The sequence below is a fragment of the Montipora foliosa genome, chromosome 6 (genome assembly GCF_036669935.1).
Source record: "Montipora foliosa isolate CH-2021 chromosome 6, ASM3666993v2, whole genome shotgun sequence".
In the NCBI taxonomy this organism is placed as follows: Eukaryota; Metazoa; Cnidaria; class Anthozoa; order Scleractinia; family Acroporidae; genus Montipora; species Montipora foliosa.
Window position 1 is genome coordinate 65,879,265 of NC_090874.1, and position 15,000 is coordinate 65,894,264.

At 36.2% G+C, this 15,000-nt stretch overlaps 2 protein-coding genes across 9 annotated transcripts in view; one reads left to right on the forward strand and one right to left on the reverse strand.

Moving 5' to 3' along the window:
* LOC138008198 (chitin synthase chs-2-like) overlaps positions 1–15,000 on the forward strand; it is a 47,583-nt gene that overhangs the window by 23,469 nt on the left and 9,114 nt on the right. The window contains exons 9-10 of one of the 8 annotated variants that reach the window (XM_068855449.1): positions 10,320–10,412; positions 10,686–15,000. The exon at positions 10,686–15,000 is cut by the window's right edge and continues 2,966 nt beyond it. The exons of 4 other annotated variants lie outside the window; for them this stretch is intronic. In XM_068855449.1, the coding sequence (XP_068711550.1) occupies positions 10,320–10,386 (67 nt within the window). In that variant the 3' untranslated portion in view covers positions 10,387–10,412; positions 10,686–15,000. Of the gene's footprint in view, positions 1–5,876; positions 5,997–10,319; positions 10,413–10,685 lie in introns of those variants that run through there. 3 more of the 8 variants (XM_068855450.1, XM_068855448.1, XM_068855447.1) reach the window with 3 other exon arrangements.
* On the reverse strand, positions 5,887–7,485 carry LOC138008203 (ATP-dependent DNA helicase PIF1-like). Its single transcript, XM_068855456.1, has one exon. The coding sequence runs from the start codon at positions 7,428–7,430 to the stop codon at positions 5,904–5,906; it is 1,527 nt and encodes a 508-aa protein (XP_068711557.1). The 5' UTR covers positions 7,431–7,485; the 3' UTR covers positions 5,887–5,903.

The window sequence follows — 15,000 nt, forward strand, 5'->3', positions numbered from 1 at the left end:
CTTCTGCGAAGATGGCTTATGTTGCTTCTGTCGAACGAGGAAATCGTCTGTTTGTTTCATTGGAATCATTCGGAAAGTGAGAAATAAGCTTAAGTTCTTTTCATGCCCGCATCCCACTCGTACGGCAACGTGAATAAGTCACTTCCCTGCCCTCCATTATCATATTTTACAAAACTAGGTACCTTGACAAGAGCGAGGCAATGAAATAAAGAAAATAAGTCTTAATTTTAAGAGAGGATCGCAAAAAAGTTTTGCAGCTAAGTATTAATTTCACTCCAATGCTACTTGATGTTTCCCTTTTGCTTGTAGTTTGGTAGTGGTCCATCGTTGAAAATATTTTTTCAGCATTTTTCCTGCAGATGGCTGGTAACTGTATTTTTTTTCCTCCAGCTTTGTCGATCACCTTGTAGAGCCTTGCTGGGATGGGGGTGGGGAGACATGAGAATCATGATAATGAAACATAGAAAACATTCACCTGCATGTGTTTGGAAAATACTCATCTCACTTTTGCATGCATTGCACCAGCAAAAATCCAGCCTAAATTTTGCACTGTGTGTAAAGATATTGAGAGAGGAATGTAATCATACATCCACCAAGACTAGAGGCATTCTGCTTCATACTCTAATATTTTATTATGCACAACTGATCCAGTTTCACTATCCAATGATAGACCCACAATGGCTCTATTTGGACCCACAATGACTCTATCTGATTCATTTTCAACAACAACAACCACAACAACTACTATGGTATGTGTTACCACAAAACACAATATACAGTAACTCAAATATCTCTCTAATTTTATTGTTGTAAGTACCGTATATTCATTATTGACACTATTACAAGTAGGAGTATTCTCAGAAGTTGATATCCAAACCCATGCTCAGCAAGAGAAACACTAGAATAACATACACTTGTATTAATGAAAGTAAGGCAGTTTACTTGAATAAAAAAAAACAAATTATATTTGCTTGGTCAAACATTGACCTAGAAGGTGTGGCAAGTAAATAATTATTGTCCCTTTTCTAGACAATTTTGAAGAGCTGTTTGGAAACCATCTTGTATTTATCACTGGCATGCTCAGATCTGTGATGTTTAATTTACAGTAATTCTGTTGTCATCATGCAGGATCTCATGCAGAAAAAAATGAGAGATGAATAACAACCCTGGCTTTTTTTCAAAACAAAACCAATAAAATATTCAACGCAGAACTCCTCATCAAAATCTGCTTGCCATGCATGGTTTAACCAGATCAGCACACACAGCAGGAAGAGGTTTAGACTTCAGCACTGGAAGCAGAATAAATGATATGTTTAAGAAACAACAGGAAACTGGTCAAAGTAAAAGAATAATATTATTAACACTTGCTCATTTTCATTCACAGATGTCACCTAAGATACTTGAAAAAACATGGAAATCTGTGCCATATTTATAAAGATCCCTTTCTAAAAAAAAAAATTATACAACTAAACTGATTCCCATAATATGAGGTTTTGCCTAACAATGCAGATAAAAACAGTTGCTCACATCTTGAAAGTAATAACAGTCAAAATGACAGCCAGCCAGATATCATCACTTTCCACAAGATTTCTTCAGGTCAGATGACTGGGGCAATGAAATCAACAGAAATCTAGAGATCAATTAAATTTAATGAATAATCATACCACAACCTAGTGTGTCCTGCAAAGCAACACAGAGCTGGAAAAGAGAGAGCATCACCATCTACCAGACAAACCATTGCTCTTGCTGTGGACATCCAGGTCTAAACCATGAAACAGCGAAACACCGAAACAAATTGCAAAACACTAAAACACCGTGTATGACCCCACAATACATTGAATACTAACCGGCAAAGGTTGGATTTGAGATTAAATATCGTTGCAAGCCTAAATAGCCCTAAAATATTATTGCTCCTAATTCATTGGGATTAAGATTAGGATTCAGACTAAGACTGAGGTTAGGAGCAATAACTTTTTAGGCCTAATTAGCCCTACAACGATGTTTAATCTCAAATCCAACCTTTGTCGGTTAGTATTCAATGTATGGTGGAGTCACAGATGGTGTTTTGGTGCTTCGTTTCGCTGTTTCGGTGTTTCGTTGTTAAGTAATGTCCAACCAGGTCACAGAAAAATCCATGGCTCGTATCACATGTCAGACGGGAGGTTAAAACTTCTGTTGTGTCAAAACCCTCAGCGTTTTTAGAGGAATTGCCCTTAAGCGAAAAACGTTAAACGAAAAATGTTGTCAGTTTAAAATTTACAACTTTTGGGTCTTCAACGGTGTGACCGAAACATGAGCAAACATGGTTTGGCGAAGATAACTTACATGGAAACGACATAAACAAATAAATATTTGATGCCTAAAATAAGCTTACCTCTTTTGACTTTCTTGTTGGAAACAACTCGGAACTACTGTTTAGTATTTCTGTCGAGTCCATGTTGAGCGTGAGATCTCGATCATCAAAAGGTCCAAAAGAACTTTTCCTTCAGCGCCGAATAAACTCAACAACAAAGAGCTCAAAAGCTCGAATCAAATGAATGAAATGCGTTCGAAGCGGAGCATGCGCACTCATTTTGCCGCGGTGTCGCTATTATCATAAAATTATTTTTGTAAATAATTTCAAGTTTGATCAGCGGTTTAGCTTGTGTGCTTAGTATCCAATTTCGCGCGGTTCGAGTTTGCCTGCCATGTTGTTTTGTTATTTGGCGGACTTCAAAGTTTTACCGTATATGAAGAGGTTCAAGCGTGTTCTGTAAGTCGGTTTTCAGAGAACCATTTGTGTGTTATTTGAAGCATTATACTAGCCACATTTTCCCTTCCATTTAGAAACCGTGAAAGGAATTGTTACGTGACAAGTTTGTGATATCCAACAACTGTAATAGGACCGCGGTAAAGTTAATAATTGGGACAGAGTCTGAACAGAGTTCCCCTCTACTAACTCTGGTCTGAAGCAGGATTGTGTGGAATCGTCTTGAGCAGAAGTGTATTGTAAACCGTTCAAGCTTGAATGTTGTCGAAGAGTTAAGTCTTACGTGGGTGTAATATGGAATAAATCCTTTTAACACATTTGGAGTTTGGACTTTATTCTGTTATATGGCAATCTCCGTGGTTTTGGCGGGCAAAAGTTTGTTTGTTGCTCGTAGGCTTCCTCTTGGCGTGATCGAAGATCAATGTTCTGTGCTGTTGCTTGGGTCTTCCATTCTACTGTCAGAGTTTATCAAAGTACTGTCAGTGTAACGGTTCACTGCTTCTGATTTAAGGTGTTTGTAAGATACTTTTGCAGTCTCTTGATATAAATCTTTTGGAATCCTAGATCATAGCAGGAGCCCATCTGTGTTTCTGACCATAGATGCCGAGCATTTACATGATCAGTAATGCTCATGTATCATTTCGCTCATTGCTTCATTCATCGTGGGAACACTTGAATCCACAAATGACCAGCTTCCAAAGACAGTGGTTTCATGGCTCAGTTGGTTAGAGCGTCACACTGGTATTGCAAGGTCATTGGTTGAGACCCTGTTGAAGTCCTGAATTTTTCAGGCTTTTCTACGCAATTGCTAGAATTGTTTTCATAACTGCGGGGATCATAACTTCACTTGAGTTTTTACTTAACAGCCTAAGAATTGTTCTCTTGTTGGATGTACATTGTATTTCTGCAAAAAAAGGAAATGAGCAAACGTTTAGGACTTTTAACTTTTACGGAAGATGAATGTGGGTTCGTCCCAAGTGTTTTTGGTTTTAAAGGAATTTACATAACAGACAAAATATGCAAGCAATGGGACCATGAAAAGAGCGAAAAGATATTTTCATATCAACAACTGGGGGACTTTTGAAAGATGTATTTTTCAGCATGTTACGTGCAAACCAAGAAAAAAGAAATCAGAATTCCTTTAGTAAGAGTCTTACCTATGATCCTCTGATAACTACATGTCGTTGATGGAATTTTCATCCTAACAACCTAAAAGAGTAAAAGATATTTAATAACAAGGTTCCAGATTTTATTTTTATCAATAAGTATTCGTTATTGTAAATAAGGTGGCCTTTTGAAATATTGCTTTTATTGTTTTTACAATAATAATAATAATAATAATAATAATAATAATAATGATATTCAATGTAAGGAGAAATGTAGACTCGGAAAAATATCCGAGTCCCAGATGGGATATTTTTCCGAGTCTACATTTCTCCTTACATTGAATATCATTGTTGTTGTTTTATCTTTAATACAATAATAATAATAATAATAATAATAATAATAATAATAATAACAATATTTATTATTATTATTATTATTATTATTATTATTACTTTTATTTTATTTTATTATATTATTTTTTTAAAGGGGAACTGAAGGCAAAAAAAGAAAGATTTTTTGTTTAAACTTTAGACCATACACAATAAAGTTTTCAACCTTTTTCCTGGCATATCCGTCGCTCTTCCACCTAAAAAAAAGTTTTTATTCCAATTTTAGGCTGTCAGCATTGCGGCTCAGAGTGGAGGAGTCAGCGGTCATTTTTGCAGCTTATGATGTATGATATTGGGAAGACATGTGAGAAGCAGTGTTTAAAATGATGTTTGTTGTGAATATTGAGTCCACAAAAAAACAGCAAAGCAACAACGAAAATATCCACAGCAGCACTTGTGTTTACCAAGTGTTTCTGTTGATTACGAAATCTCTGTTCCCCATATCATACATGTACCTCACAGCAGGCGCCTGACTTAGTTTTTGAGCCCGCCCTGAAAAGGCCAAAAAAGTGGGAAAAGCCCAACTTCGAACGTAATTTTGTCGCAAAAAAACAGGAAACGAGAAGAAGTAACTCCACAAACTTAACTTTACTTATGTTAGGCTGATTTCCAAAAAAAAAAAATGTTGGCTTTTGGCCTTCAGTTCTCCTTTAATGGCGGTCTGAACTGGTACGTCATATGAGAAGCATGTCTGTCGTTTATAGTTATTGAGAGTCCTGCCTGGGAATATCTGAGTAAGATGAAAGATACAAAGTAATACGTAAACTTACCGTCTCGTGGTGCAGGGCACTGGCAGGGGGTGAGGCACCATATGGTGGTGCCTTGTAAAATGCTTGTCAACAGACCTCTGAAGTCTCCCATTCTGGTTATGGGAACTTCTAGCTTAGAAAGAAAGATTGTCTCCTCAGGTTCTTGGGCAAGTTTGGAAGTTCTTGTGGCACATGAACATGATCCTTTTTGACAAAGGAATTGATAGAATTTACCAACTTCTAGAAAAAAAATTTTCTTGGTAATTTCAAATTGATGATAGATGATTATCAAAATCTCTGCTTGTTCCAAAACAATTACATTATTGTGTATTAAACATGGTTTTCTCTCCACTGGTTGCAGAGCCTTAGATTTAATCTGCTTTGCTTCAAGTCAAATGATGTCATATAATAACAATAATAATATTATAGATAAAAGTTTATAATATTTGAGATGAAACTTGTCAAGGTGGTGCACCAATTTGTCTGCTTTTGAGGACACTGTGGTAGATTAGGATTTTATGAATTTCCAGTTTTGTTCTAGTTGGACTTGTGATCTCTTTGCCAGGTCTTTGCGACACCTTTTTTCAAAATCTCTGGAAGAGTTCTTTCATTTTCATTGTAAAAGATCCTTGCATGAAAGTTTCATAATATCATTTTAGTTATAGCTAGCATATGGATATTTTAACAGCATCATGGTTCCTGCCAAGACACATTTGTACATTTATGAAAATTTTATATTTACAGTTATTGCTATAAATAAATATTATATGCTTTGCATGACAGTTTAAATAAATACAATATGGATATTTTAACAGCATCATGGTCAGAGTAGTAGACACTAATTACAGTATTCTCTATGATGTCAAATTTTGTTGTTTTTAGGTAAATTTGGTCAAGTATGTTTCCTGATTAGACAAAAGTTGGACTTTGTACAAACTGTGAATAACCTAGAGAGGTCATCAAAGATTTTAGCTGTCTTATGCTATCATCATTTAAGTAGTTGATATTGAAATCACCAAGAATGATGTCAATTGGATAAGTGCCAAGGATATTTCGCAGATGACTTACATACTGTATTATATTTGAGTTGTTCTTTCGGTAAAGAAAAAGAACTGTTAAATTGGGACGCATAGTTGTAGATGTATTCAAAATTATTACAAATTTCATTGCATTTACTTGTGGAAAGTATTCATGTTCCTTAGTTTCTATTGATCTTCTGGTACACAGTGCCAAACTTAAAAATCTATCAGTAGGATGATCTTGCCTGTAGAGAGTAAATGGTAGTAGATGAGATTTTATGTTAGTATCATTGCTATGAGGTACAAGTTGTGTTTCTGTCAGTGCAATTAGATCACTGTTCTTTATGTTTGCATCATACTTGATATCTACACTATGTTTTTTGAGTGATCGTATGTTTAATAGACATATAGTGAGCATTGAATTATCCTTAGATTTTTCACTAGTTCCCATGGTTTTTGAGATTTCTCGCAGTCTTTCATATTCTTTTTGTACCCGAGGATCTGCTTTCACATGTTTGCTGTTAATTTTTCCTAGAATGTGAATACCATTTAAAGAGGTCGCTCGGCTCAGTGCAACATATACCTGACCATAATTGAATGATCTCTGTTTGACCAACTCAAAACTAATGACGAGACTGTTAAGTGACAATCCCTGTACTTTGTGAATGCTAACAGCGTAAGCCAATGTTAAAGGGAATTGCATTCTCTGTATTTCTGGAGAAGAAGGTTTATTTGGATGTATTTTAATTTTTGCTAGGACAGGTACTATGGGTACAACTCTGTTTTGTCGCACAAAACTGCTAGTACTCTTTTGAATTAAATTGTTGCCAGCTTTGGCATCATCAAATTTTACATAGATAATGGTGGGTTTTTTGTTATTTTGATTTACTTCAATTTTAACAATAGTTCCTAGTTGACCATTTATAAGTCTATCTGGTATATCAATGTTGTTGGTTAACATAACTCTAGCAGATTCCTTTATACAGATATTAGCATCAAGTCCACCAGTTTCAGACCTGGGTCTAGCTAAAATTCTGTTAATATCTTGCTGTGATACATTAGGAGGGTATTGATCTGTGGCTTTAAGGTTAAACAACCGTGCAGGTATTTGGTGCAATTTTATTTCATTGTGTCGATTGACCGGATTATTTTCAGCCCAGATGTGAAGAGCATCTGATGGGTAATTAACATCTGATGGATTTATAGATCTAGATTGGATGCATTTGATATCTTCTTCAGTTTGAGTTGCTGTACGGAACCTATTTAGAAGTTCAGCAAATGGCTGGTCATCCTTCTGCCTCATGATATCAACAAGCTCTATCATTGTGAACAGGTGCCATGGGTGGCACAAGTTAAACACATCATTTTTGTAATTTGCAAAAACAGGTTTCCTGCGTATTGGTGGTAGTTGATACATGTCACCGATAGCAAGAATGCTAATGCCTGCAAACAGGTGAACATTTGATGTGCCAACAATTTCTTTTAGTCTTTGGTGGATATGAAGCAAACTATTGTTAGCAACATAGAGATTTCATCTATTATGATCAACTTGAGGTCAGCTAGTAACATTCTCATCTGTGTTTTCTTTTGGTCAGACATTGGAGATAAATTATCACCTATTTCTTTGGGAATTGCCAAGGCAGTGTTTATTGTTGTCCCATCTATGTTAATAGCAGCAACTCCAGTAGGTGCCATTAAAAGAACTGTAGGTAATTCAGGGTTCATTGGAGGATGTCTAAAGGTCTTTGTGACAGTGTGGTAGATTGTTTGGATCAAGTGACTTTTACCAGCACCTGCTTGCTCCACCAGTTATAAATAAATATATTGGTTTTACTTCTTCAGGTTTTCGACTATTCATGTTTTTCATTTTACTTCTACACCAGGTGAGAATTATATCATAAGCATAGCGCTGTTTTTTGTTCAATGATCTAACACACTCCCGTAGCTTATCATCACTAATTTCTGTTGGCTGGTTGTATGTTATCATTCCAAGGTTTGAATGATTCTCAGTTTCTGATGATGAAACAAAATGTGTAGGTAATTGTTCATTAAATGACTCGTTTGGTACTGAATGATCTTGCTCTTCAGATTGTAAATCTGCATTTTCCTGGTCATTCATAGAATCATAGCTGGAGTGGATGATATTGCCCTGGTTATTTCGAAGAAAATCAAGTGCTTCTGTAACAGCATCAGCATCAGGCTCAAAATTCTCTCTGTTTCGTTCCACTACAGCTTGTACTTCATGCTCGTAGAATTTAGAAGCATATGTCTGATCACTTCCTAAAAGACTTGTTTCATCTCTCCATGGGTAGTAAAGCATCAGGAGATGATGAAAATACAGTTCAGGTTCTTTTGCTTTGTTTGGCTTGTGATATCTTATAACAGCTTTTACTTTTCTACACTTCATAACTTCATGCGTGTTCATTAATCTTATTTTGTCTGGAGGTGATGTATCAGGATCACAATTGTGATGTAATTCAATGACATAGTCAGTTAAAACCTCAGGTTGAGCATCAGCTGTTTCTTGGCAGTCCTTTTTGTATTCTTTATAATAGTATGCAGCAAACTCTGCCAGACATAGCCTATCTACAGAAGGAATACACTGTGGTCTTAAAGTGTATCGATCAATAATATTTGATTTAAAGATATCAGTACTTTCATTATCCAGTTCATCAAGTTCTTCTGGTGATTTTGCAATGCGTACCCTTTTTTTCTGGTAGGTCAGTGCTTACAAAAACCGTTGCAGGGAATATTTTTCGTAACCACAGTTCAGGCATGCATCTGTAAACACATTCTTGTGAACTGACTTCTCTGGTAGAGAGGAAAGCAGCACCAATTCTTTTTAAGCTATCCCTGACACTCAAGTTTTCTTTCCTAGCTTCCTTTGCAGCATTCATAATTGCCTGTGAGCATTCAGTCTCATCCTTGGTAAATTATGAGCACACGTAAGTTATGCACTTGTAGTGGTTAAATACAGGTTGCAAGTCAACATTCGCTCTAAAACCCTTAATACCAGCAATAAAATAATTATTAATAAAACAGCTGTTTGTTGGTCTTTTAAGGTGCAGCTCATAGTCTGAGTCAGGTGAAATGGATAAAGCCCAATAATATTGCTCTTCAGTTATGTTCACAGATTTGAAAATATCAGCTTCTGTTAATGTAGGATTATAGTTTGCCTTACTGGGATTTAACACTTCATTTATTTTTTCTTTAACTAGTCTAAGGATTTCGTTTTGTCTGTCTATGGTACTCGTCTTTTTTTTTGGATCTAAATCATCAGAAAGAGGTTCAGCCACAATAGTCTTGTTTGTAAAAAAGTGCCCAAAATTAAACCTACATTTAATGTTTTTGTATTTTCTACACGTCTTTGAATGACTGAGCTTTTGGTAGGTTTTTACAAGCTCATGTAACTCAGGGTCTTGACTCTGATCAGGAAGGCATGCCTGCACATGTTCATCTATGAAATGGATATAAGCTTCCTTGGTATCATGTGTTAGTCCAGGGCAATCTGATGTCCATATTAAGGCATGTAAGTGAGGAGAGCCTCTCATCTGAAACTCAATGCGGAGTGCATAGTATACTATTTTACCAACTGGGTTTGCACTAGTTAGAAGAATTTCAGTGAAGAATGTTTCAACTCTATATTGAAAGTGCTTAGCAACAACAACAGGATTTACATTCAGCATTGAGCATCTTTCATCATAAGATAAAGCATCAACTTGTTCATTTGTTAGATTTTTGCCTTGTGTTCTTGCAATAATCTGAAAAAGTTCAGGCCACCTAAGGTCAGCACAGGATAATGTCATAAACCATGTTGGTATTCCAAGCTGTTTTACCATAGCTACTACTTCATACATAAATTTTTGCCAATAAGGTGGTGTTCCTGGAATTTGTCTCAAAAATAAATAAGCCTGATCTTGACAAATAAGATTTTGTAAATTTTGCATATTATTTGATCTTATTTGAGAAGCAGTAAGAGGCTGGCCATGCATTTTTTTCAGAGCAATATTGATGCTATCTGATACTTTCTTCTGTTCTATGATGAACTGAGCAAAGAAGAGATATTCAGGATTGGTAGCAAATCTACCACTGTGATGTAAAAGTCTTGCATTGAAGTACTTAACTGGCGACAACTTTATTTCTCGGTTGACAGAGTACCCATACTTTCCTTTTGGAAACAAAATAGGAAATGCTAGTTCTTCACATTGCTTGTCTGCCATGAAGGAAACTGGATGTTTAGTTTCACCAGGTGCAATAGCATAGACTTCGTCTCCTTGAGATGATACATTATCATTTTGCTCAACAGTTACAGGATAATCTGGTATTACAGACTGCAAGCAAGTTTCACTTGTTGGTGCTCGATATTCATTTAAAGGATCGTCATTTTCTTCATCTGCCGGTGTGTTGACATTTTCACCATTTTCATTGTTTGAAGAAGTGTCATCACTTATACCAGATTGAGTAGAGTGGTTGTCATTATTCAAAGTTGAATCGTCTAAATTAACATCATTTTGTTGCAATGTTTTAAGATGCCTATCTACTTTGTCAATGTCTATACATATATTATCATACAACGGATTATTCATTTTGAGCCACATCAGAGCATTTAATATTAGTTGAGGTCGCACAGCTTGAAAATAAACATGTCCTCTAAACTCCATTTTCTCTTTAGTTTCAACATGATTATACCTGACCTTTCAGGAGGACGTGGCAATGTAGTACATGTTTGATCACATTCAACTGGTATATTGCATATTGCTCCTTTAATTTTCCTCTGTTGGCCTTTAGGCATTAACACTATCTTTTCAAAAACTATCCTCTGTGCTATTAATATTTGTTCAAGTTTTTCTAGTACTGAGAGTTCTGGTGGTATTCTATCAACTTCCAGTTTATTACTTACAGCTTGACATGGTACTTGCCCTTTTGAAACTTTTGCATGGCATGTTCTACAGATGTATTGTTTGTCATCAAATGACTTTATCTCAGTGAAAAGACGGTGTACGCTGTATTTATTTTCTTTAAGTAACATAACTGTTTTTCTATATAGTATTCGATGACAAACTGAACATATGTTATATGGCCCCTCTCTGATCTTATTCTGAAATACTGATATGTAGTGATCCAATTTATGCTGAACATCGTTTGCCTTTTTTTTAGAAATTTTTGCTGCACCACTTATACACTTTATTATTTTTTGCTTTTTTATAGGATTCATGCTGCAATATTCTTGCTTTTTTTGTTCAAGTATTGTGCCTTAATGAGTGGTTCCATTGCATCATAGTTCCGCTTTTTTTGTTTATTTATCAGATCTTTTTCTGCAGGATCTAGTGACTTGTACCATACTGCCCTGTCAGACAAGAGCTTTTCTTTTTCTGCGGGCTCTAGCGATTTGTACCACTCTGCTCTGTCCGACAAGAGTTTTTCTTTTTCTGCAGGATCTAGAGATTTGTACCACTCTGCCCTGTCAGACAAGAGTTGTTCTTTTTTTGCAGGATTTAGTGATTTGTACCACTCTGCTCTGTCAGACAAGAGCTTTTCTTTTTCCGCAGGATCTAGTGATTTGTACCTCTCTGCCTTGTCAGACGCGAGTTTTTCTTTTTCTGCAGGATCTAGAGATTTATACCGCTCTGCTCTGTCAGACAAGAGTTGTTCTTTTTTTGCAGGATCTAGTGATTTGTACCTCTCTGCTCTGTCAGACAAGAGTTTTTCTTTCTCTGTAGGATCTAATGACTTGTACCAATCTGCTTTGCTAACCAAGTATTTTCGTTTGGCACTAGGTTCCATGTTTGCATAACTTTCTCTTCGTTTTTCAGCAAGTGAATTTTTCTGTCTATTGGTTTTGTGTTTCCTTAATACCTTTTGTCTTAAAGTGCTTGACAAATTACTGTAACAGTTTAGAAATCTGATAATGTATGCTACCTCTAAATTATTAGTTGTATTGATTTTTGTAACAGTATTAGCAAGGGCTTGAAGAAGGAAGTTGCTGTCATTGACAGTTTGAAATTCATCTAAAGTTCCATCACTATGGAATATTATTAAGTAGTATTTGATGCTTTTAGTCTTAAAATTGTGCTGAAATATGCAACTTGCACAGTAATTTGAAAACCATATTATAAATCCAGTATTGCCTCTTGTGTTATCCAAAATAAAGTTCTGGAAGAGTTTGCTACTGCTGGATGCACAACTAAATATGCCTTCTTTTTGTGCTGTAAAGACAACATCAATAGTTGCATCATATATTTGAAGTTTGTTTGGAAATTTGCGTAAACAAAGATTTTCATCAGGACATGAAAATTGTTCCTTGTAAAACTCATTTCCATGGTCAATAATTGCTTCTAGAGTTTGTTAATTCCAGTAAGTGCATGCCTTAACCACTGAAAAACAAATGCTATAAAATGATAAAGCACAACACGGTCGTATAAAAGACTCATTGCTTCTTGTTGAAATATGCGCCATTTCTCCACCATCATCAGCAAGTTCTGATTGAGAGATTTCACTGTTCTCATCAACTAAGTGATTGCCGTCCTTTTCTAGTCTTGCTATGTGAACACCTATCAGCTCAAACAATGCATTTGAATTTTCATACAGGGTTTGCAAATAACTTGTGACATCCTGTATACTTTGTGCTTCTAATAATACACATGTTCCTTGAGAATGGGGCATACCAAATGCATCCCTAGCATGTGAATCAAATATTTTAAATTTACCACCTGGAGTACAGTACATAGAAACAGTACTACATTCAATTGTTAAAAGAAATGATTGGTAGTTTTGCGTTACTAATGTTAGCAAAGCATCAACCAAAGGCATACAGAAACTCAAACCATGTATAATGGATCTACCATTTATAGAACCACTATAGCTTGAACTGTATTGAAGCTGATAATCTGTATTAAACACATTGAGCACATTTGGTAACTTAGTTAACAACAGGAAAGTTTGTCTGGATAGTCTAGATAACCCAGAATACAATTCATTACCAATGTTCATGATGTTAATCAAGTCCACTGATGAGATAATATTATTCCTGTAATTATAGATAAGTGAAGTAAGAGACATTGCTACACACTGAGTGCCTGCATTCTGGCCGAACAATTCCACATTGCCTTGACTATAAGGCGCTTGAATAGTTTTGGTATGATCAATGGGCCCAGGGTTTTTCTCTATATCATTTGACAGCTTTAACTCTGTATGATTCATCCTATGGTTAACGTTCTTATAAACAGATCTTACTGAAGTATAGTTACATCTAAGTTTCACTCTTCCACGGCGAGTTTTAGGTTTTTTCCTTCGATTTGCTGTCCACCACGTCCTTTGTGTACTCCTCTTCTTAGTAGCAGACCTTAGTCTCACATACAAATAGTCTAACTTACGATTAAGTACACTCAATTTCGTAAATAAATGCATGGCAGAAGATTTCGGTACGTTCTTTTTAATATATTTTCGAACTAATTTCCTGAAAGATCTGCTCTTATGCAAGGCTCGTGATAGCTGTTTCACTGGAATTCTGCTTGGTTCTCGGTCCCTTTGTTGACGCCCTCCTACACATTTACAATAAACAAACTTAGCATAACGAGATCGAAGTTGCAAGTCATTTACTGATTCTTTATTATCAATATCCACAACAACAGATGGCTGTGCGGCATTCTCAAATATGTTCTCCTGTAAGGCTCGCGTTAGCTGTTTCGCTGAAATTCTGCTTGGTTCTCCATCTTTTTGAACAACATGGCGACGCCTTTTTAAACATTTACAATAAACAAACTTAGCATAACGAGATCGAAGTTGCAATTCATTTATTGATTCTTCATTATCAACATCGCCAACAACAGATAGCTATGCGCCTTTCTCAAATAGGTCACAGTCATTGAATGCATTCAAAATAGGTTCATCCAAACATAAAACGCTGCACCAAGCATGGTACAAAATGCTGACAACATTAGTGAGGATGATTCCAAACGATACAAATAGTTGAATATGAAATAGCATTACAGCTCGAAATACACAGAAATTCAGTAATAGCAGAAAACAAACAGCCATAATAATACAAATGGATAGAAAATGCACCTTCTTTTTCAGAATTTTAACTAAATGCATCCGGCTCAACATACTATCTTTCTGCGACTCGATGGCATCAGTACTGACTTTGTGCTCACCAACTTTCTTCTCTTGGAGGCTTTCACAGTTCTGGCCTTTTCTTGTTTGGTATTTGGTTTCAAAGCAGTTCATATCAGTGTAGTTCATATCATGATTCTCATATATTTGCTCATTTAGTGCACATTTGTTCTCAATATAGCTTTCTCTCAGTTCGCGGACCGACCCGGGCCAAAACATTCGCTCAAAGACATCTTTTAGTGTGGGTCTACCGCGAACGGCGTGTGCATAAGTGAGCGGTTTGAGCGTTCCCAGCAAGAAACTCGATACAACAACAAGCCACATGGCGACAAAACACGTAATGTCCACTAACTCTGGTCTACGGCAACTAACTTCGCCGAAATTTGATCGCGCAGGAGTGACAATGAAATGGTTCTTCTCAATCATGTGATTCTGCCTATCAACATCCCTGTCAACAAGGCATTATGCTGAGGATCGAAATCCTCCAATCATGATCAGCTATTTTATTTCGCATGTCAAGTGGTTGCTGACATCGCAAATGTTATCCATTCCGCAAACATAGCTGGTCACGTTCTCGAGATGATACTCAGAAAGGGTAACAACAGATTCAGAAGGAACAGAAATAGATTGTTTTAACTCTGTACTGCCGCAAAGCAAAGCTAACAGCTCATAAGCATTACCGAAAAATGATTTCATAATTCATCACGGGCAAATCACCACGGGCAAAAAGCAACCTCGCATGTCGCATACTCGTAACGGTTTTCTAATGATTGACAGATTTCTTTCTTTATGAGGCAATCATGGAAAGGGCCCGGACGCACTGGGCAAAGTTTTGTTTATTTTGCGAAAAAATCTGTCACCAGTTCCCTGAGACA